Genomic DNA, 23,508 nt, shown 5'->3' with positions numbered 1-23,508 from the left:
TGCACACCCACTCCTATTCCCTGGCTCTCTCACCCTCGTCTGTCTACGTCTATCCCCTCTCTCTCTCTTTCTCTCTCCATCCTCTACGTGCTGTTTGCAAAGCTTTGCTAAATCCTGACTCATCGCAGCTCTGGGTCACATGCTGCTGTCCCGGCCCTATCAGGGGCGTCTCCATCCTGCTGCTGCCGCCGTTGGCTCAGAGGACACATCATCTCCCCTTGAGGTCCTGCATCCCTCCTCGGCTTCGTCCTCTCTCCTTTCTGCCAGCACTCTCCCAATCTCTCCTTCGCCCCTGCCCTAGGAAGGTAAGTGTCTCCCCCCTCACCGCATGCAGGTTTCTGCTCCCCACCCCATGCCCCCCAAACCCCACAGGCACTTTGGGGTCCCTGCGGAGAAGGACCCCGGTGAGCGGCATTAACAACGAAACTCCCCTCGCTTCCTCCCACCTCTTTCTCCTCACCCGCCCCCCTTCTCACTTTTCTTTCGTATTTTAATTTCAGGTACTCCCTCCTTCCCTACTCCCGGCAAGCATCCTTTCAGATGTGAACCTGGGGAATTGCAGGAGGGGGGCAACCAAGAAGGATAGGTGCTGCTCCCAAGGGCATTGCCGGGATGGAGCTTTACTGGGGGAAGGGGGTGGGAGTGGGGAGGAGGCAAAGCCCCCCAGCCTCCGGAGGTGTTGACATAAACACAGGCGCTCAGCTGGGTCCCAGGGAGAGGGAGGGAGGAGAGGGGGTGTTTTCTTATCTGCACAGCCCCACACCACACAGGGGAGGGGAGGGCAGCAGGGAGAGGAGGTGACAGTCAAGCAAGCGAGAGCTGCATCACCCGCGCGACACTGCAGCAGTGCGGGCTTCCTGGGAGCAGTGCCCAGCCCCGGGGGAATCGCAGCAGCACACGGGACCCGGTGGCGGTGGCTTGGGGAAAAGGTCTTCGCCATGCTGGCCTGCCTGGCGGGGAGGGGGAACTGCTGCAGCGCGAACGCCAGCGAGACGGTGCCCTGGCGACGCACAGTGCCACGAAGGAAGGCACTGCAGCAGTGCCCGTCTCCCCGCGTGCCCTCTTCAAGGGAGGCTGCCCAGCCTCCAGCCTGGCTCCTCTCTCCTCCTCACTCTGATCTATGGGCTCCCGGCTATGGCTCCATCCCAATCCCTTATCCCGGCTTATCCGCCTTTGACCTCCTTTCAGGACAGCGCAGCCAATGCCGGGGATTTCAGGGTGGTTCTTTGCGCTGTTCAAAGGAGGGCAAAAGCAGGGTGACACGGGGCAGCAAGACAAGTGGAGAAAGGGGTGTGAAGGACTAGAGAGGAGAAGGGATCGAGTGAGTGATGGGGTGGGGCAGGCAAGGCAGGATTTGGGCTTGTCATTTGGCTTCCTCGGAGCTGGCCCCAACGGGGGCAGGTGGATGTGGGCAGAGGGATGTGACCACGGGCAACGTGACCACGGGCAACGTGAGCACGTAAGCAGAGAGGCGCTGCGTCTGGCACGGGTCGTGCTGTCAAAGATCACTTTAATGGGGGTCCTGCTCCTCTCTCCCCCGTGGAGGCTGTTGGGGCATGGCCAGGGCACTGCTGCAAAGGAAGCTCGCAGCTGCGCGGGCACGGCTCTGGCAGAAGTTCCCGCGGCATGTGCCAGATGGCGTGAGGAGCGCTGCCAAAGCGGCTGATGGGGGATCCCAGCCCAGATGGACACGGTGGAGGGCCCTGCGCAGGCTCCAGAGAGCCCTGGTGTCGCTGACTGAAACTCCCCAGGACGGGAAGCCCTTGCTGAAACTTCAGAGCAGCGCCATTTCCTCGCGCCCCTGTGATTTCCACCCACCCGAGGCAACGGGGTCGAGAGCCGACTCCGGCTTCCCCCAGCCTGCTTCTTAGCTCCCCTCAGCGCCGTGATGTGCGGTTTGCAGCACACCCCCATGCTGTGCCCCTGTGCTGGCCGTACCGCTGCCAGGCGCTCACACGCACCACGGCGTGGTTCTGGCTGGGGCCTCGTAGTTACCCCAGGCCCGACCTCTGCACCAAGTTTTGCGTGGGTCTGGCCCTGCTCAGGGTTGAGTGAATCATCCGTGGGAGCCGGGGGAGGAAAACCTGGCAGGCCTGGGGTGACACGCACCTCGCTGCTGCTCCCTCTCCGGGGGGATGCAGCTGCCCGGCATCACACGACCCCATGGCCAGGGGAATCAGGAGGTGGGATGGGGGGAACGAGTTGGTTTGGACCCCCTAGGGAGCAAACTTCAGCAAGAGAAGCTCTTTCAAACAGCCGTCCTCATCCACCAGCCTGTTTTCCACTTCAGGTTCAACCCGGTGCCCCAAAATGCCAGGTTTCCTCACCCTCCTCTTCCAACAGAGATGCCTCCCGGTCTCATCCCCTTCCCCCTCTCAGGAGCGAAGCGAAGGGTCGGGAGCTGGGCCCAGCCCCTGTGTTCAGGCAGGGCCAGGTCCTCCCTCCCTTCAGAGCCCTCTCTCCCACGTCTGAGGCACCACGGCCTTCAGCAAGATGGCTCCTCTGGCTGCTGGCCTCCTCCACGCTCAGCACAGCTTGAGCCGGTGGCTCACCGGGGAGACGGGAAGGCTGAGCTGGGTGCTCGGCCGGGGGACACGGCTGGGGGTCTGCGAAAGCCAGGCTGGGGCAGCTCCCCCCGCCATGGGCTGGAGAGGGGCTGTGGGTCCCTGCGAGCCAGCTGCCCCCCTGCCCGGCTCTGCCCCAGGCAGCCACCACGCTGGGCTGGCTCCCTGCCCATCGCGCACAAACACAGCGGCTGCTCGCTGCCTGGCCCTGGCGGGGACCGTCCTCGCCTCCCGGCAAGGGGAAGGAAGACGCCGGGAGCTGGTGCCCCGTCCTTGGCGCTGGGGACGGGGGCAGCCCGCCAGCTGATCCCTCCCTCTCCGCTGCCCGTGGATGCTGTGGCACCCTCCCCATCTCTGCCACTCGGGCTTATATCAGGAGCCCTGAGCAGCCGTGGTGCAGGGAGAGCGAGCTCCCAGTTTGTCATCTGCAGCAACGGGACAGAATAAATTCAAATAGATAACCAGCTCCTGGACAAAATGTGGGTAGATTCCCACAATCTGGGTTTTAATAGCAATTTCTAAATTTCCTTGAGCCAATAGTTTTAGCTCCAGCTCCTAATGCCGCTCTTCCCTGAGCTCCCTTCTCTCTGTTGGTATCTTGTCTAGACATTAGAAGGGTGAGCACCATGTCCTGGGGCCTCTCGGAGCTGAACATGTCCTGTCCTCTCCTCTCCCCTCCACAGGCTCACCATGGCAGTCGAGAGGATCCATGCCCGTGAGATCCTGGACTCCCGTGGGAACCCCACCGTTGAGGTGGACCTGTACACACACAAAGGTATGCGGGTGAGGACAAGAGATGGAGGGGAACTCCTGCCCACCCCGGCAGAGCTGGCGCTGCACGGCAGCCTGGCATGTTCTGCCGAGAGCACGGAGGGTCTTCTCTGGTGAACCTCTGGCAAACAGCAGGCCAGGGGAAGAGGCAGCGTCCAAAATTCTGCTGGTGGCTCTGCTTGTGTGTGTGCTCAGCAACTTTGCACACGTGCTGGGCAAATCACGACGCGATAGCTGGCTGCCGTGTATGTGACTTGAGCCATGTGCCTGCTAGTAGCAGGGACGGAAAGTTTCGTTAACATAAATGTATTTACCTTCTTGTCGTATCCCCGCGATGCCCTGCTGCAGCTATGCTTTTAGTCCTGGGACACGGTACAAGTTTGGAAACGCATCCATGGCCGTGCTCATGGGGGGGGAAGGTTTGTCCCCGAGATCTCTGTGCGGGCATGTACGTGCACATGTGTCTCAACTGGAGGAGCTGCATCTGCGCTGGGCCCAAAGCTCGGTGGGCTGAGGGGTGAGGAGCAGTGAGGGGCCAGAGCAGGCATCCGACCAGTCTGTTCCTTCTTCACCGAGGCAGAAACCCAGCCCCAGTCTGAGGGTGAGGAAGCCACTGGCAACTGTGGTCAGGCTGCCTCTGGAACCAGGAGGAGGGCTGAGGAGCCAGACTTCCACCCATCACCCGTAGTTCTGGGATCAGTGTGGACCTCGGGGTGCAGGAGATCTAGGTTTCTCAGTCTGGAAGCCCTGGGTGCATTTATTTCTGCCACCCTGGTGCTCCACCTCCAAGAGGTGCTCCACCTCCGAGAGGTATTCCACCTCTGAGAAGACCAGCCAGCCAGCAGGACCACCCGTTTGCACAAGCAGTTGCCACATCCTCTCCCACGAAAGCAGGCCAGAAGCAGTCCATGAGGGTTTTCCCCCTTTTTCACCCTCTGCTCGTCTCACACCTGTGTTTTGCTGTTTCCCAGGCATGTTTCGAGCGGCGGTCCCCAGCGGTGCGTCCACCGGTATCTACGAAGCACTGGAGCTGCGAGACAACGACAAGTCGCGTTTCCTCGGAAAAGGTGGGCAGACGCCTGCTCCGCACCCCGTCCCCGGGGCTGCCTGTGCGTGGGGCTCCGCCGGAGGGTACCGCTCATCCTCTGGCGTGATGTGGATGTGTCCCACTGCCCTCAGGGAGACCACAGAGGCACAGACCTAGCGTAAAGTGAAAGATCAGGCCTCGATCTTCCCTCGCTGCCTCCCTCTCTCAGTCTCTCTGTCGGTCCTCTCCCTCCCTCTTTCTGCTCTCTTCTTTGCCTCACCCTCTCTTTCTTTCTCTCTCTCTCTCTCTTTTTCTCTGTCTCTTCCCTCCTTTAGGGGTCCTGCAGGCCGTGGATCATATCAACAGCACTGTCGCCCCGGCTCTCGTGGGCTCTGTAAGGATTTCTCTTTGTTCTCCCTTGTCCAACGCTTACTCTCGTCCGTCTCTGTCCCCCGATCTCTGTTTCTGCCTCTCTTCATCTCACTGGGTTAACAGACATAGTGATGCTCCCTGTGAACCTGGGCACACCCCTCCTGCCCTCCATGCCTGTATGTGTCCACAGCGATCTTTCCTCTGGGCGGAAAGGATTTAATGCTACCTGGTCCACCGCAGCATCTGTACCACCTAACTAGTCCCCTCGATGCTCCCTGTAGAGCTTTCTCCCTCTTTCAGATGTGCTCCTCCTCAAGCACTGAACCTCATCCACATGTCTGTGGCCTCACACCCCTTTGTCCCACGCAGGATTCACGGTATAATGAGCAATGATTGTACCGTGCAAGGTCTGGCAGCACCCCCAGCACAGCCTTGCGGAGCGGTGGTGTCACATCTGCAACCTGTTTACACCTGAGGACCTGGCGCCTGCTCTGAGGAGAGCTGAGCTGAAGCCACACATCACAGCCCACGCAGCCCGTGGCTGAGAGCCCAGCTCTCTCCACCCCTGAAAAACACCCAGCCTGGTGGAGAGCTGCCTGTGTTGGGCCTAATCCTGCTCTCCACCTCGCTCCTGGGGATGGCTCCATCCAGTCTACATTCGCTTGCTTGGGGTTGAGCATGTACTGTTCTGCCTAGCTTCTGTGTGGCCACAGCACCACAAAGCTCCCTGGAAGCTGCCAAAAGGCTGGGTAAATCCCCAAGGGAGTCCTGTGTCCCCAGCAATGCATGGCCTCGCCTGGGCTGCTGCTGATCCCCTCTCCAGCGTGGGTATATCTACACCGCGCTGCAGCAACATCATCGTGGTTACCTAACTTGACTACATACCGAGGCACTAATTTCCAGAGCTTTGCGTGTATATGTACCCCCACAAGCTAAAAAGGTTCCCGTACCCCCCAGCTTCTCCATCCATACCGCCTTTCCTGCACACCAGAGCCAACGGCTCTTCTCAGCCTCCCCTTCTCAAGAGCTGTTTCTTTCTTGCAGGGCCTCTCTGTTGTGGATCAAGACAAGATAGACAATCTGATGCTTGAGATGGATGGCACAGAGAACAAATGTAATTCCTTCCTTTTATTTGGCCTGGGAAGTAAAGAGCGTGGGAGGCTGCAGGGCTGGAGCGGGAGGCACTGTCAGAGCTGTGGTGCGCCCAAGGCTGGGCTGGCAAGGGCACCTGGTGGGCAAGCCTAACTCTTCCTTGGCTTTGCCCACAGCCAAGTTTGGTGCCAATGCTATCCTGGGAGTTTCGCTGGCCGTGTGCAAGGCAGGAGCCGCAGAGAAGGATGTCCCCCTGTACCGGCACATTGCTGACCTGGCCGGCAACTCCGATCTCATCCTTCCTGTGCCAGTAAGACTCTTCTGTCCTTGATATCCACCTTCAGAAACTCCAAAAGAAAGTTCAAAGGGTGTGTTGGGAGGTAGAGAAGGAAGGGGTATAGGACATCAGCTGAATGCACTGCACTCCTCAAGGAAGCAAACCAAGGCCTGAGCTTTGTCGGGTTTCAATATGGAAAAGAGGGGCCTGAGGAGGGTACGGCAGAGGTTGTGGTGGGGGCTGACTGAGAATCCCACTCTTAGCACAAGAACCAGAGGGCATCATGCGAACCCTCTGCGGCGCAGTTCAAAACAAGGGAACGCGAGTCTTCACACCGGGGTAGCTGCCCTGTGAAATTCCTTCACAAAGGGTGCTGTGGATGCTAAAATGTTCTCGGGGTCAAGGAGAAAGATCCTGGATGAGAGATTGACGTAGCATTGCTGATAAACACATACAGATAAACACAGCACAGGTAAACGCATAGAGCTCAGGAGATCTCTGAGAGGGAAACAGGTGGGAAAGTCCTCTCCAACCATTTGCTTTGAGCCACTGTTGGAAGGAAGACACCAGCCTGTATGTGCCTATGCCTTGTAGCTGGTGTGTTACATTACCCTGTGGGACGTGGCATGAACGGGCACGGTGACTCACCTGTGAGTCTCGTCTAGGTGGTGCCAAGACCGGTTCCTTCAGCTCTGATTCTCTCATGGCCTCTTCCAGGCTTTCAACGTGATCAATGGAGGTTCCCACGCAGGCAACAAACTGGCCATGCAGGAGTTCATGATCCTGCCTGTGGGAGCTGAAAGCTTCCGCGATGCCATGCGCATCGGGGCCGAAGTCTACCACAACCTCAAGAGCGTCATCAAGGAGAAGTATGGCAAAGATGCTACCAATGTGGGTGATGAGGGAGGCTTTGCCCCCAACATCTTGGAAAACAGTGAAGGTGAGAGCCCTGCAGAGATGGGGTACCCCTGCCTGCAAAGCTATGGCTTCCTACACCCAGCTCGCAGCATTCCCCAAAGATTGGTTCAAAATATGATGCCTCAGTGTCATTGACCTCCTGTGTTAGGGGATGATTTCTAAGGTGGCCTTGATCTGTCACAGCCTCTCCATACAAACCTTTCACGTGCACGCAGACTTTTCCAAGGCCTTCCCCCAACTGAGCTGTGGATTGTATTTTAATTCCTCCTCGTCCTTTTGCATATGGCATCCACAGCTCCTCGGCCTGTTTCTGTTGCACCCTGGGCTCCCTTCTACCTCTCCCATCACACCGTCAGGCTCTCAGTGGCTCTCAGGACCCTCCTAGGAGAGGTTCCCACTGAAAGTCAGAGCTCTCTGCACAGGCTGACTCTCATGACTGCAACTTTCCTCCTCCCAGCTCTGGAGCTCCTCAAGGAAGCTATCGACAAGGCAGGCTACACGGACAAGATTGTCATCGGTATGGACGTGGCAGCCTCCGAGTTCTACCGTGATGGCAAATATGACCTGGACTTCAAGTCCCCAGATGACCCAAGCCGCTACATTTCTGCAGATGAGCTGGGCGATCTCTACCAAAGCTTTGTACGTGATTATCCAGGTAAGCTGCTGTGCTTGGCAGTAGGGAATCAGCACTGGTGTTGCATAGTTAACAGGTGCATTCCCTCTTTGTTTTTGGGGTGGGAAGGGAGGCAGCTTTGACTCATGTCTCTTCTGTTCTCCCTTCAGTGGTCTCCATCGAGGATCCCTTTGACCAAGATGACTGGGAGGCCTGGTCCAAGTTCACGGCCAATGTGGGGATTCAGATAGTGGGGGACGACCTGACAGTGACAAACCCCAAGCGCATCGAGCGAGCTGTTGAAGAGAAGGCCTGCAACTGCCTCCTGCTCAAAGTCAACCAGATTGGATCTGTCACGGAGGCCATCCAAGCGTAAGTCCAGCCCGCTGCCCTTCTCCTGTGAAAGGGTTGGTGATGAACCACAGCAGGCTGTCAGGCTATCCATTGGATGAATAGACTTTTGTCTCCACCAGAGCGTAGGATGCTGAGGGTGGGAGGAGAGAGTGCCTGGATCTCGCCCTGTGTAGGCGGTGGTTATAGGACTGGGAGCTGCTGACTGCATTTCTCGCTCCTTGCAGCTGCAAGTTGGCCCAGGAGAATGGCTGGGGTGTGATGGTGAGCCACCGATCTGGGGAGACCGAAGACACCTTCATTGCTGATCTGGTTGTAGGACTGTGCACCGGGCAGGTAGGTGAGACCTAGGCCACATGCAGGCCTGGAGGAAAGCGAAGGGGGGTGAAGACAGAATCCCCTGCCCCACCATGGGAATCCAGAGCATGAATGTTATGAGGAGTGGCTGAGGGAGCTGGGGGTGCTCAGCCTGGAGAAGAGGAGGCTGAGGGGAGACCTTATTGCTCTCTACAGCTGCCTGAAAGGAGGTTGTAGCCAGGTGGGGGTCGGTCTCTTCTCCCCAGTAATAAGCGATAGGACAAGAGGAAATGGCCTCAAGTTGTGCCAGGGGAGATTTAGATTGGATATTAGGAAAAATTTCTTCACGGAGAGAGTGATCAGGCACTGGCACAGACTGTCCAGGGAAGTGGTGCAATCATGGTCCCTGGAAGCGTTCAGAAAACGTGTGGATGTGGTGCTTAGGGACATGGTTTAGAGGTGGACCTGGCAGTCAGGTTAACGGTTGGACTTGATGACCTCAGAGGTCTTTTCCAACCTTAATAATTCTATGATTCTATGATTCTATGAACTGGTGCGAGTCATAACAGTGTCTTACAGTGTTTGTTTTGTGGAATGCTTTACAGATAAAGACGGGTGCTCCCTGCAGGTCTGAACGCCTGGCTAAATACAACCAGCTCATGAGGTAAGGGGCTCCAGGGATGGGAACGCAAAAGAGAGAAGAGGGGAGTGACTAATTGGGGTGGGAGAAGCTGAAAGCCCAAGGGTAGATGGTGCTTGTGGGGGAAATGTTATGAAGACAAGGCGCAAAGATGGCAGTAGGATGCCGGGGAGCTCTCTGGAGCAGATGCCTTCCCTCCTTGGCGTGAGGGTGCAGCCCCACAGGCACAGTGGCTGGCAGGAGCCGAGCTCCTCCGGCCCATGCTGCCTCTCCAGTGCCCTGGTGCCTCCGATGCTCCCTCATAGCAAGGGCCTGATGCGCGCCGTCTCTCTCTCTCTCTCCTGCAGGATTGAGGAAGAGCTTGGCGATGAAGCACGCTTTGCCGGACACAACTTTCGCAACCCAAGTGTTCTTTGAACTTTGTCCCCAGGGCACAGCCACCCTGCTGCTCTTTCCCACCTCACAGACTCTGAAGCCCCCTTCCCTCCACTGCTCCCTTTTTTGCTCTTTCTCCTCCCTCCACCACTCGGTTCCCTCTCCCCTCAACCCCCCTTGAGTTCAGGTGTCCCTGGCTAGATGTACCCAGGTGAAGGATGAGAGAGAGACCTACACCCTGTCCCTTGCTTTGGGGTCATAAGCATTTCTGGATCTAGGCATTGTGTGTCTTTTGTTTTTTTTGTGCAGGGCCGCATCTGAGCCACTCTGTTCACGTGTTAGACTACGGGAGCATGCTGCCCGGTGTGTTCCCCTTGTACGCCAAAGCATGTGCGGTGAACATATGTGTGTCGGCTGGTGTGTTTGGACAAGTGTCGCACCTGTAGCTGTGTTTGGAGGAGTGTCGCCAGTGGCTCGCTCTCGTTGTGCATGTGTGTAGGTGTACGTGTCCCGGCCTACGGCGTCCTTGTGCCCCAGGCGTGTGTTTGCGCTGAGCCGCGGTGGGACCCGAGCGTCCCCTCCGTCCACCCCGAGTGCTGTGCTGTGTTGGGCTGTGCTTGCCAGCAGCTTAGCATCGAAGTGCACTGCTGTTCCTCACTGGGTGTGTGTGTGTGTGCGTGCCGTCAGTCTCCGGGTCAGCACATAGTACTGTGGGGTGATCTATTAAAACACATCCGTAAATGAACCCATGCTCTCATTTGCCGCTCGTGACATTTTTCTCTCTGTTTCCTTCCCTCTTGCACTCCTTCACCCTCTCTTCTGCCCATAATGTCTGCTTCACCTTCTGGACAGCCCATGCTCAGCTGAGCAACAGACAAACTACAGATCCCTAAACTCAATTAAAATGTATTTCACACCTGAGTTGCCTGGCTGGGCCTGATGTTTCTCTCTACACACCAGTGTTGGGGAAGTGGGGACGTTTTGCCATCAAAGCAGGAGGGGCTTACGCAGAAAGGTAACCAAAGGACGCAGAGGGGACTGGCAAGAGAAAGAAAAGACCCAGGTACCCCCACCTCCTTCCACAGCCTTGTCCCACAGCCAGACTGCTCCGTCGGCCACCCAGCCGAGGGGAAAGCAGCTGGGAGGGTGGGAATTGCCCCCGCCATCTCCACCAAACGACGTCGCATGAAGATCTGCTGTGCAGGGATTTTAATCGCACCCTCCGCTGATGTAAAGACCTCGGGACCGGCCACAGGCCAGCTGCCCACTTGACATCAAGTGATGGTACACTGGAACTGCAAGTCTTTGGGAGAGAAAAAGCTGATCCTCCTTCCTCAAAAGGGGCTTGCAGAGCTGTGAATGGAGGGGTGGGTGGGATGTCCGCCTCTCTCAGCTCCGTCTTGTTTCAAAGGAGCAACACAGCAGTACTTGGTGAAAGCATTCCAGCTCCAGCTGGTCCCCCAGCAGGCCGAGTGCCAGCAAACCCCAGCGCCTGTTCAACAGCGTTGATCTGGACAGACTCCAGTCAAGATCCAGTCCAGTCTGGAGTCAAGGTCAAGTCCAGTCTGGAGCAACTGAGGTTGCTCAGCAAGTGCCAAGGCCCCTCGACTGTGTCCTGATGCAGACTTCGAAATCGAAAGACAACACTAAAAGATTGGCATTTCCCTGCTGATTCTTTACTAAATAGCATAGAAAAGGCATTAGGCTCAAGAAGGGAACACCAAGGCTGTGGCACACGTGCCCAGAACAGAAAAGTGGGTGGGAAGGAGAATGTAAGGGTAGAGGCAGGCTTGGTTTCTCGGGGATCATTAGTGAATACAGAACGACTCTCGGTGGTAATGAAGAGCTTGTGTCCTAGCTGCAGGCCACCTCTCGCCCATGGTCTCTGTGAAGTCTCCCCCTCAGCCTCTCGGGGGGTAAAACTCACCCCAAACTCCAAGGTTGCACCTAAAAGTCAGTGTGTCTGGCTCCACACCTCATGCCCCCATGGGTGAACGAACCAATGCAAACCCCGAAGATGCTGGGAGGCACACGGAGGCCGCTGCCGGCCACGCCACGTGCTCAACAGGGGGATCGGCAACAGAGTGTTGTCCCAAAAGTAGGATTCTTTTACCCCGTGTGCAAAAAGCCGAATAACACGCACGGTCGAGATGTCAATTTATTTCATGTCTGCACAGAGACGGGTGCTAGGTGGTAACTCCCTAACGCAGCACCCCTTGGTTAACATGCAGTGACATTTTATACATTCTGAGTAGCTGTTATCAGTGTTTTTACCATTCCACATATTCATCCTTGCTTCTATTGGTTCTCGCAAGCCTCGTCTCCTACTTAAAGGTACAGTGTGTTTTAAATTTACAGAGCATGCTCAGTGGGTAGGGGTCTTTGCTTGGGCCAGGGCCTTCATTGCTGGAGGTGTGGTTTTTTTACGATGTCAATAGTTCACTCATGATTCAAGCGATTCTCACTTCAGCTTTATCAGCAGCCTTTTCTCATGCTTGTCTTGGTATTTCCTGGCTTGACTGTTTTATAGCATCATAGAATCGTTAAGGTTGGAAAAGACCTCTGAGGTCATCGAGTCCAACCATTAACCCAACTGCCAGGTCCACCTCTAAACCATGGCCCTCAGCACCATGTCTCCCTGGCTTTTAAATACCTCCAGGGGTGGGGACTCAACCACTTCCCTGGGCAGCCTGTGCCAGGGCCTGACCACTCTCTCCATGAAGAAATTTTTCCTAATATCCAACCCAAACCTCCCCTGGCGCAGCTTGAGACCGTTCCCTCTCGTCCCATCGCTTGTTACTAGGGAGAAGAGACCGACCCCCACCTCACTACAGCCTCCTTTCAGGCAGTTGCAGAGAGCGATGAGGGCTCCCCTCAGCCTCCTCTTCTCCAGGCTGAGCACCCCCAGCTCCCCCAGCCGCTCCTCCCCAGCCTTGGGCTCCAGCCCCTGCCCCAGCCTCGCTGCCCTGCTCTGGCCACGCTCCAGCCCCTCCATGGCCGCCTTGGGGTGAGGGGCCCAGCGCTGAGCACAGCACTCGAGGGGCGGCCTCACCAGTGCCCAGCACAGGGGGACGATCCCTGCCCCGGTCCTGCTGGCCACACTAGTCCTGATACAAGCCAGGGTGCCATTGGCCCTCTTGGCCACCTGGGCACACTGCTGGCTCATGTTCAGCGGCTGTCAACCAACACCCCCAGGTCCTTTCCCGCCGGGCAGCTCCCAGCCACTCCTCCCCACGCCTGCAGCGGTGCCTGGGGTTGTTGTGCCCCAAGGGCAGGACCCGGCCCTGAGCCTTGCTGACCCTCACCCCGTGGCCTGGGCCCATCGACCCAGCCTGGCCAGGGCCCTCTGCAGAGCCTCCCTGCCCTCCAGCAGATCAACGCTCCCGCCCAGCTGAGTGTCGCCTGCGAACTGACTGAGGGTGCCCTCGATCCCCTCGTCCAGATCATTGATAAAGGCATTAAACAGAACCGGCCCCAGCACTGAGCCCTGGGGACACCACTGGTGACCAACTGGATTTGACTCCATTCACCACCACTCCCTGGGCCCGGCCATCAGCCAGGTTTTCCCAGGGAAGAGTGTGCTTTTCCAAGCCGTGAGCGGCCGGTTTCTCCAGGACAATGCTGTAATTGCTGTGTGGCAACTCCTCAGCCCCATGACCGGCAGACTCCTCTTGATCAGTCTTTTGTTTCTTCTTCCCAATCAGAAGTTCCTCATTAAACCACTTCTGTCAGTTCCAGGGTACGGACTACAAAAGGAGGAAAATCCTGGGCACAGGGCAGAGGCGGGAGCCGAGGGCCGGCGGGGGCCGCGGGGGCCTTCTGGGAGCTGTAGTCCGGGCCCCGCTGAGGGAACGCTCCATTTTCCCGTGCCGGAGCCCGCCGCGCCGCAAAATGCAGCCCCCCGGCAGAGATGGGGGGGCCCGGGGTGGGGCTGTGCGGTGACCCCCGCAGCCGCCCCCGCGGCCACGTCTCCCGCAAAAGCCTTTGTGCACGGCGGCGCGGGGTTTTGGTGAAGGAAAGGGCGTTTTGGGTGCAGTGCCTGAGGTACAGGGAGCGCGCTGTTTTGCTTTCCAGTCGCGCACCTAACTGCTGTTTTCTTTTGTTTTAGATGCTGGGGGTATGGCTGAGCAAGCAGGGGCAGGTTTTCGGATATAAAGTTTTTTAGCTTTTAGCACCCCCCCCCCCCCATTTGTCTTTTTTGTGCAAGGAAGGAAATGAAGTACCCGAGGTAGTCTGCGTTGCCCGTTAAAAATGCAGCAATGCTGTAGCAGCAGGGAACCGGTATATCCATCCCTACGCTGTGGTAGGAATTTGTTAGCGAAGAGTTAGCGCCGGTGAGGAATCGTCACGTTCTCGTGTCGGAGAAGACGCGCGAAAGCGCCAAGGCGATGAGGACGCCTCGCGCCGTAGCAGTGCCTCACCTTGGTGCCTTTTCTCAATCAAGAGAGTTTGGCATCGATGGTATATAAGGAGTATATGACCCTGGTGTGTTTGCTTGGGTCACTGCAAATATTTATCCTTAGCCAGTGCATCATATGTGCTGCTTTCCCTTTGCCTCAGCGGCAGAGATTCGGTTACAGTTTCTCTGTGGCAGAAATATCCAAACGCTTTGCTATTCCCGCACCGGAGGACTCCCGTTGTATGAGCTGCTGTCTCCATCAGATTGCTGTGCTGTAGTGCGCATTCCGTCAGGGTATGGGGAACGGCACGGAGATGGGCTGGAGATGCGACAATATCCGCGAAGGGCAACTTTTGTTGGGTTGGTTTTCTTTTAACTCTCAAATTATATTCTGTTGAGATGACATTTTCGAGCAATGTCGAGCCATGAAAGGGATAATTTAACACTGCCCCCCCACCAAAGCCTGCAGAATCGTTCTGTCGTTTCTAAATAGGTGCCCATGAAGGAGCTGGAGGGGGAGATGTCACTGAATTAGGCTCGTTGTAGAGTGCATAGAGAAGCCTTAACGATGAAGAGCTACTGAATTTCTCCGGTATATTTTTGTCTCTCTCAAGAACGATGGGGTGATGTTCAGCCTTGGGAAACCAACACCTTTAACGCCGGAGGCTGTCAGAGACTCTTTTCTGCTGAACATCTGACAAGAGGACATGGTATAGTGATGGACTTGGCAGTGATAGGTTAACCCGTTGGACACGATTCTGTGATTCTATGAAGGGGTCCAAAAATTTGGGTGCTGGGTAATTCCCATAAGGTGCTGGGCACTGGACTCGAATGAAGAGTGTTTGGCTCTGGGGCTGGAAGGCTGAATGCGGGCAGCTTGGGCAGGGTGTCAGGAGGGCGTTACGAAGCTCGCTCCCTGGGCAGGGATCAGAGCATTGCACGCCTCGCTGCGGAAGCAGCTGTAAATGTGTGTTACGCCAGGTATGGGGGAGATAAAACACCTCTGTAAATGACACAGGTGCCACCGTTTTGGATAAACTGTGGGCATCTTTTAGGGGTCCCTGCTGGCCCAGCGCACGTCCTGCTGTGCCTCGGGAATTGGCCGTGCGGCTGTGACGTACTGGCACATCTAGTGGACAACTGAACTGGGGCGATGGGTACGGTTACCACCCTTGCCCCTCACTTCTAGAGGATGCCAGAGTGGCACATGAATGAACCTCCACAATTATCACCTCCCTGAGGGGGTATCCCACGCCCGATTAGCTTAATTAAATGGTAAACTGAGGCAGCTCGTTGTTTCCTTACCAGTCACTGAGCCATCTCGTCCATGGGGACAGCCATTGCTGGGACGCTGGTGAGACTGGGCAAGGAGGTTTACAACCTGCTCAGTGTTTCATTTACCAACAAACACCAGTTCGCAGGTATTATTTGTGTGAGTTTGAGAAAGCAAGCCAGGAGAAGCCACCCTGGGTGGCCCTGGCTGGGTTCTGGCTTGGAGAAAGCCTTTCGCCAGGCCTAGCGGAGACTGGAGGGCTTGCTTGGTTATTCTTTTCGTCAAGGAAACTACTACGTGCTATGTGTCTGAGCTGTCAAAAAGGGAAACAGGGCTCTGTGTGTTCTTAGAATCAGAGTTTCATAGGAAGACAGAGGTGGGGAGGGATGGCTGGAGGTCTCCCCTCCAAACTCCTGCTCATGGGAGGGCTAGCCCCAGAGCTAGATCAGGCTGCTCAGGGCCTTGGCCTCTCCAAGGGGAAGATTCCCCAGCCCCTCTGGGCACCTGTGCCAGTGCTGAACCACCCTCAGGAAGGAGGTTTACCCTTTATCTAGTCAGAATTTCCCTTGTTGCAAATTTCATAACCATTTCACTGTGCATCTGTCGGAAGAGCTTGTCTCTGACTTCTCTGTACCCCCCCCCAACCCAAAAAATAGCTGGAGAGAGTGATTAGTTGCCCCCTGACCTTACTGTACTCCAGGCCAACTGCATGAGATTCAACAAGACTCAGGGCCGGGTCCTGCCCTTGGGGCACAACCACCCCAGGCACCGCTGCAGGCGTGGGGAGGAGCGGCTGGGAGCTGCCTGGCAGAAAAGGACCTGGGGGTGCTGGTCGACAGCCGCCTGAACATGAGCCAGCAGTGTGCCCAGGTGGCCAAGAGGGCCAATGGCATCCTGGCTTGTATCAGGAACAGTGTGGCCAGCAGGACCAGGGAGGTGATAGTGCCCCTGTGCTGGGCACTGGTGAGGCTGCACCTGGAATGCTGTGTTCAGTGTTGGGCCCCTCACTACAAGAAGGACATGGAGGGGCTGGAGCATGGCCAGAGGAGGGCAACGAAGTTGGTGAAGGGTCTGGAGCACAAGTCTTATGAGGAGCGGCTGGGGGAGCTGGGGGTGTTTAGTCTGGAGAAGAGGAGGCTGAGAGGAGCCCTCATTGCTCTCTACAACTGCCTGACAGGAGGCTGGAGCGAGGTGGGGGTCGGTCTCTTCTCCCTAGTAACAAGCGATGGGACGAGAGGGAACGGCCTCAAGCTGCGCCAGGGCAGGTTTGGGTTGGATATTAGGGAAAACTTCTTCACCGAAAGGGTGGTCAAGCACTGGCCCAGGCTGCCCAGGGAAGTGGTTGAGTCTCCATCCCTGGAGGTATTTAAAGAATGGATAGATTTGGTGCTTGAGGACATGGATTAGTGGTGGACTTGGCAGTGATAGGTTAATGGTTGGACTCGATGATCTTAAGGGTCTTTTCCACCCTTAACGATTCTATGATTCTTTGATTCTATAACCAGCTCCTTCAGCCTTCCCTTGTATGCCACGGGCTCCAGCGCCTGAACTATCTCATTGCCCCCCCCCCGCAGGATTCTGGTTTATCAGCATCTCTCCTGTGCTGTATTTCTGTAAGAAGGCTACGTCCAAGCCAAGGCCTCTGGGTTCGCAGGCTACTCTTTGTCCCCTGGTAGAACTGGAAAGCAGTGGGATGATGTGGCTGAAGAGACCTCAAGAGACGTCACGGCCCATCTCCCTGCTCCGAGGGAGGACCAGACGCACCCCAGCAAGCCCGGTATCTGCTTGCCAGTCCTCCTAGCTGGCTCACAGACTCTCCAACTCATTTATCCATCCTGAAAAGATACAGCTATAATGCTCTTGATTTGCCCAAGGTCTTCAATCTGTTGATTTCAAAGGTGAGATCATTTTGTTTCCCGTGTTCTCCAGCCAGTCTGCCTTGGTCTCTCCGCAGGAGCACACACGACCGCTTGTGTTTCTCTGGTCCATTTTCTGCTTATGGTGACCGCCCTGAATCGGAGTAAAAAGTGTGGTTTTACCTAGCAGCAATTCGGCTACGAGGATTTCGGAGCGGGGAAGGGGATAGAGTCGGTCACCTTTGGGAAGGCTGACGGCACCCGTGTCACCCCTCCTCACAGCCCCCTGGAAGCCTCCTGGTGACATCCTCCATAGCCTATCCTCAGCCAGCCGTAGACCCAGAAAAGGTCCTGACCAGCTGCACTTGTCTTCAATCCCTCATCGTTTTTGATCCCACTGGCCAAAAACCTTGGCCTTATTAGTGGAGGTGTCACTTTTTGGCCACAAGTAAGCCCTCAGGAGTCAGGATTACACAAATGCAAATTGCTACCCTGCCTTCCCGGTCCTGCTTCTCTTTTGAATCACCTCCGATGTGTTTTCATAAACTGCGACTGCAGGCTCTACAGGAGACTGGCCACCTTCTTGAAATAACGCTAAACCTAGTAAGATTTTCATAAGGCATTGGGGTCTCTGCCTCTTCTCTGACAGAAATAATAAATGACGCTAAAATCTTGATCATAAATTTAACATTTGTTGAAGTCAATTTTTTTAACTCGGGCAACTTGACCTGGTTATGGGAGATGACGACATGAAAACCACTCGGGGCTTGACTTTGTGGTTAAATAAACTTGGTGTCACCCGTTACTGATCCAGAAGACCCCGGGACTGAAGCAATACCAACCACCGTAGCTTTCACAGAGGCTTTTCCCCAAATCACGAACCTTAGGGATCTGGATATCTTGTTTAGCATCCAGAAAAGAGGGATTTTGACAAGATCTTCCTCCTTTGCGAATCAGCACTTTGGCCTCTCAGGGTCACGCTTGTTACGAGCTCGGGATGCAAGGCTGTCAGCTCCTAAGGTAACAGTTTGAAGCAGCCGTGACAACTGTAAACGCTGCTACGTCAACAGCAAGAATAATATTTTTTCTTGTTTTCTGGGACTTGGCTTGGGGAGACGCTTTGTGAAGCAGATAACGCTCACCTCTGCGCGTGGGATCAACTTCTCTTCAACATAGCACCTCTGCAAAATAATATTCTGAAATATTTCGGGCCGACCACCCAAAATCAGCGGGCGTTTTTGCAAACTTTAGCCATGGCTTTTTCAATCCCACACTCCCCGTGTGGAAACCAGAAAGTACCAGGGAACAATAGCGGCCCGGGATTACTGCTGGCAGGGCGGAGGCTCTCGGCAAGGGTGAAGACAAAGAGGTAGGCTGGGGAAAAGGCGGGTGAAAGAATGAACGAAGGCTTGGAGACATGAGGCGTGATTATATTGTGCAACGGGGTGCTGCGTGCCAACGGGGCTGGCTCTGGAACGAGAGGCACCAAGAGCAACGCCGCGTCCGGGATAAACAGGGAGGCCCCGAAATGGTACGGTACCCTTGGGAAGAGGGGGTGGAACAAAGGTGTTGGGAGCCATGGGCTTATGAGAGTGTTGTGGGGATGTTGTTATTAATGGTTTTAAAGTGTTTGGGTGATTAGCGCTCCAGAAAAACCCACGAGGCGATGAATACATCTGTATTCGGTGCCGAGTTTGGATGCCGTAAAGTGCTTGGAACCACGTAACGGACAATAAGAATTACTGGCTAAAATCCCGCTGAGAGCGCACCGTCCAGCCTGCCCGCCGAAAGGCCCCGCCGAGGAAAGATTTTGTGATTATACTCAAGGGCTATCAGAGCACAACACAAGGACTCACCCACAGGCATGCCAGGTCTCTCGTATTTCAACGTGCAGACAGACGTGTCTGTACCGGGCAGCCTGGGTTTTGCTTAGACGATCAGCCCTAGGTTCTAGACCTAAGATGGTGGGTCAGGGCAGCACTTGGTCACTTGTAGCTTCTCCTAGGTTCTAGACCTAAGACGGTGGGTCAGGGCAGCACTTGGTCACTCGTAGCTTCTCCTAGGTTCTAGATCTAAGACAGGTCAGGACAACATTTGGTCACTTGTAGCTTCTCCTAGGTTCTAGATCTAAGACAGGTCAGGGCAGCACTTGGTCACTTGTAGGTTCTCCTAGGTTCTAGATCTAAGATGGTGGGTCAGGGCAGCACTTGGTCACTCGTAGCTTCTCCTAGGTTCTAGATCTAGAGACGGTGGGTCAGGGCAGCACTTGGTCACTCGTAGCTTCTCCTAGGTTCTAGATCTAAGACGGTGGGTCAGGGCAGCACTTGGTCACTCGTAGGTTCTCCTAGGTTCTAGATCTAAGACGGTGGGTCAGGGCAGCACTTGGTCACTTGTAGGTTCTCCTAGGTTCTAGATCTAAGACGGTGGGTCAGGGCAGTATTTGGTTGGTCAGGGCAGCACGTGCTCACCAGTAGCTTCTCCCTGGCCCGCGCTCCCCAGCTCCCGCTGGCCGTGCCCCCGGAGGAGCCCGTGGCTACGTTCGGATTAGACCGTCCGGCCACTTCTCGGGCAGCAAAACCCGCAGGCTCCCCCCTTTCCCCGTCCCCAAAGTCTTCCTTCGACGGCAACTTTTCCAAAATGGCCATCTAGGCCCGCGCTGGGGCTGAACTTCGCCATCGGGGGGCGGGGGGGGGGGGGGGGTGTGCAGCCGCCTCCCCGCTTTCCCAGCCGCACCGGGGGGGGGGGGGGGGGGGGGGATTTGTCACGTTTTTAACATGGGGGGGACGCGGGGCCCCCCGGGAATGGCGGCGGGGGGGGGGGGCGATGCGGCGCGGCTCAGGCCCGCCCGGGCGGGGCTCCGCCGCTGACGTGACCGCGCTTTGCGGGGCGGGAAGGGGGACGGGGCCGCACCGGGACCCCCCCGACCCCTCCCCAAACCCCCGGTGCGGCCCCGTCTCCCGCGGCGGCTGCGGGCGGGGCGGGGCGGGGAGGCCCCCGCGCCAGGCTCTCCCTTTGTGCCGTTGCCATGGAAACCGCATGCTGATGAGAGCGAGGCGGGCGGCCCCCCCCCTTCCTCCTCCTCCTCCTCCTCCTCCTCCTCCTCCTCCTCCTCCCCCCCCCCCCCCCCCGGGAGGCCTCGCCGCAGGCCCCGGCCCCGCCCCGCCTCCCGCCGCCGCGGGGAGCCCGGCCCCTACCGGCGGTTCTGCCCCCACCCCGGGGGGGCTCGGTCGCCGCGGGCCCATCCTGCCAAAAAAATGGCTCCTCCGCGTGTGTGTGTGTGTGTGTGTGTGTCCCCGCCCCGGCACAAAGGCGAGGGGGGGGAAGGAGCCCGGTCCCCGCCCCGGTCCCGTCGCGGGTGGGTTGCGGGGTGCGGGTGTTTGACGGGGGCCCCCCGCGGGGAAGGGAGGCGGGGAGGGGCGGCGGCGAGCGCGGCTGGGGGGGGGGGGGGGGCTGGTTCTGGGCTCTTCGGAAATGGGAGGTGGCTAAGGGGGGCAGGGGTGGGAGCGAGGGGAGGGCGGCGGGGCGGCGGGGGCTGAAGGCGGGGGGGGCGGCGGGAGAGGGGGCGAGAGGAGCCGCGGGGGTGGGGGTGGGGGGGAACCGGGACGGGACGGGACCGGTCCTGTCCCCGCCGCACCCCCCCGGAGCCGCTGCCCCCGCCACCCCCGCCCCCTCCACACTCGGTTATTCCGGAGCCGCGAGAGGAAACGAGGGAGCGCGGAAAAGGAGGAGGGAGGAAAGGGTAAAAAAAAAAAAAAAAAAAAAAAAGAAAAAAAAAAAGAAAAAAAGGGGGGGGGGCAGCGTTTAAATCCCTTCCCCCCGCTCCTCGCCGCCTCCATTCCTCCCTTCATTCGACCTCCCCTCCGCAGCCGCCGGTGAGTCCCTCGCCCGTTCCCCCCCCCCCCCCCCCGCGCTTGTCATTTTCGCCCACTCGCCGCGTTCTTCCGCGGGTGGGTTTTATTCCCCCTCCGGTCCGTCTGTCGGGGGGGGGGAGGGGGGGGCGGACGGGACGGGACGGGACGGGACGGGACGGACACACAGACACGGGACGGGATGGCGGTTAACCCCCGCGGCGCTGGGGAAGGGCCCCCGGCGTGGATGCGGCGGACGGAGGCTCGGCGGCGGGGGGGGGGGGGGGCCCATCCCGCTCCCCGCGGCGGCGACCGGGTCCCGGGAGGGATCGTAAATCACCGGGGGGGGGGGTGTGGGGGCGCTGCCCGCTTGGGGGGGGGGTGCGGGCGGGGGGAGGGGGGCTCCGCGGGGGTCCCGGGGCGGGGACACCCCCCGCCGCGCGCCCGGCGTGACGTCACCGCCCGCCGTACCCCCCTTCCCCCGCAGCGGAAAGTTGGGGGGCGGGGGGGGGGACCGGAGCGGGGGGGGGGTGCGGGGGGAGTTGGGAGTTTGCGGCCCGTTTGCGCCGTGCGGGGGGAAGGCGGGACGAGGCTGGAGCCGGCGGCCCCCCCCCGAGCCGCCCCCTCCTCCCGGGGAGCCCCGTATTGTCCCTGCTTTCCCGGCCGGGAAGCGGGCAGGGATATTTGGGAATAACGTTTCCCGCGGGGTCTGGCCACTGAGAAGTGGGGTTGCTCGCCCTCCCTGCCCGTGGCGGGCGGGGGGGGGGGGGGATTCAGCCCCTCCCGACGCCACCCTCAAGCTGGGGGACCCGCTGCCGTCGCCTCCGAAACGCCCGCTCGCCGCTCGGGGCGCGGGCACGACCCGGACGGTTGGGCGGCATCAGGATGGCGGTCGCGCTCCCTTTTGAACCATCCGCGATCCCTCGGCGCGTCGGGCTGGTTGTCCTCCCTTTGCTCTTTAGGTTTTGGGTTGGTTTTTTTTTGTCGGAGAAGCGGCATCCGTATTTCCCACGCCGGCCTTTCCGTGCCATCCAGCCGGTGGCCGTTCTGTCCCGCTGGCTCCCGCGGGCTGCTGGCCTGCGGCTGCCTCGGCTGTTGTTGCCCAGCGAATCGCCGGTTGTATTTTGCCGAGTGGCCGCTGTGCTGTTGAAGTGGCAGCCATTTGGTCACCGTGGCATTACTTGACACGCTGCCTTTGCTTGCCGTCGAGTCCTGCCTCGATAGCTATTGTACGCTCCTGAAGTTGCTTTCGAGACGGGCAGCGTCTGTCTTTGCATTTGTCTCAGTGCTGTGGCTGCTTTGACTTCTGTGGCCAGTTACTTAGTTGCCAGGATGGCTACTGTAAGATTTTCTATGGCTTTTGTCTGCAGGGTCTGTTTTGCAGTGCCGTGGTTCTTGGGGAGCAGCGTGTCCTTACCCAGCTAGCCGCTCAAATCTCTTTTCCTTAGCTCCGATTGTACTGGGTGGATTGCATGGGAACCGCTGTGCTTTCCAGCATCGAAAAAGTGAGGAGAAAGTAGCGGGCCGTTATCCTACGGTTCGTAGCAGGAGAGCAGAGGAGGAGGAGTTGGAAATGCCCCTCATTTTGTGTCCACCTGAACGGCGGAGCGTGGTTACGCACCCTGCGGGTACGCTTCTGCCTAAAGCTTCAGCCTCCGGCCCCGACTTCCCACCAGAACCAGCGTCTCGGTGGCCGCGCGTCCGCCAAATCCGTGCCTGGCTACCTCAGCTTCGTAACCCCAAAAATCCCAGGGTGGTTTGAGCTGAAAGGCAGACCCTCCTTCCTTCTAGGCCCGAGGGTATTGCGCATCACTGGGGTGCTGCACGTGCATCCCCGAGGGGCCGGAGCTCCGAGATCATTCCCCATGGACGGGACGCTGGTCAAATCGTTTGTTGGAATGAATTTCATCCTTTTTCCCCCCGTTTCTTGGCCAAGTTGTTATTTTTACGTGCGTTATTGGTGGCTGCACCACCCATGGCTTGTGTATTTCCCCAGCTTCTTGGGGAACGGTCTGGTTTTTCAAACCAGACTTTTCCCACTGTGATTCATGACAGAGCTTTTCAAGTATGGCCATTGAGAAGTGAACAATATAGTCCCATGGTTCGTGCTGGAAACGATAAAAGCCCTCCAAACATTTGAAAATTAAATGTGCAGTGAATCCTAATGAAGAAGATGAACAGGTTTAACCTGCTGCCGTGGCCTGCCTTTACCTCTCTTCGTATGCGTTTACCTCCTCCCCCAGATTTTCTGCCTCTTGGATACCTCTGAAAGGTTCTGGCATCCTCACCTTTAGGTTTGTCTGCCCAAGGGATTGCAGTCAGGTTTCTTGTGGGCATACTTGTGTTCCAAAATAATACTGGGCATGCAAGGAACTATGATTCTATAGCACAGTGGGATCACTATGCTAGAAGCAACCCGATCTGTATTTTTCTTCGAGAGGGGGGAGCCTTTATTTGTAACTGAAATGAATCAGGCAGGTTTCGCTCTTCCCAAAGTTGAGCCTCTGTCACTCCTTAGGTACCTTCCTGGTGCCTCCTGGAGCTCCCCCATCTTCATCAGTGTTTTTCTGGGGGGGTGGAGGCGGCGTTGAGGGATCGCTGTGGGATACGGAGCTGTGTAGGGAAGGATATTTATTTACCAGACCTGGGGTGAAATAACCTTTGCAAATGCAGTCTCTGGAATTGGTCTGAGCATTTATTCAGCTGTGCCCCTCCTTAAATATCTACCTGAATGTTTATTCAGTCTTATATTTTTTCCTTTTTGGCTGGCTGCCTTTTCTTCTGAGAACCCGGTTACCTCCTCTGTCAGACTCTGTCTTCCCCAGTTCTGGTTTT

At 57.4% G+C, this 23,508-nt stretch overlaps 2 protein-coding genes across 3 annotated transcripts in view; both read left to right on the top strand.

The window, feature by feature from the left end:
• Positions 1–147: 147 nt before the first annotated feature.
• Positions 148–10,218, top strand: ENO2 (enolase 2). The gene is made up of 12 exons (XM_009461464.2): positions 148–305; positions 3,248–3,339; positions 4,307–4,402; positions 4,698–4,756; positions 5,779–5,848; positions 6,003–6,136; positions 6,821–7,043; positions 7,479–7,676; positions 7,805–8,006; positions 8,213–8,321; positions 8,888–8,946; positions 9,270–10,218. The coding sequence occupies exons 2-12, from the start codon at positions 3,255–3,257 to the stop codon at positions 9,337–9,339; spliced, it is 1,305 nt and encodes a 434-aa protein (XP_009459739.1). The 5' UTR covers positions 148–305; positions 3,248–3,254; the 3' UTR covers positions 9,340–10,218.
• Positions 10,219–20,500: 10,282 nt separating this feature from the next.
• The window catches only part of ATN1 (atrophin 1), a 28,180-nt gene continuing 25,172 nt past the window's right edge, over positions 20,501–23,508 (top strand). The window contains exon 1 of one of the 2 annotated variants that reach the window (XM_087758781.1): positions 20,501–20,564. The gene's annotated coding sequence lies outside the window, so the exon portion shown is untranslated. The other variant, XM_087758780.1, reaches the window with a different exon arrangement.

This window comes from Nipponia nippon, unplaced genomic scaffold (genome assembly GCF_047370975.1).
Source record: "Nipponia nippon isolate SJK-2023a ecotype South Korea unplaced genomic scaffold, ASM4737097v1 scaffold_2, whole genome shotgun sequence".
NCBI lineage: Eukaryota > Metazoa > Chordata > Aves > Pelecaniformes > Threskiornithidae > Nipponia > Nipponia nippon.
The sequence above is the reverse complement of the archived record's forward strand: the minus strand, read 5'-3'. Positions and strand labels throughout refer to the sequence as shown.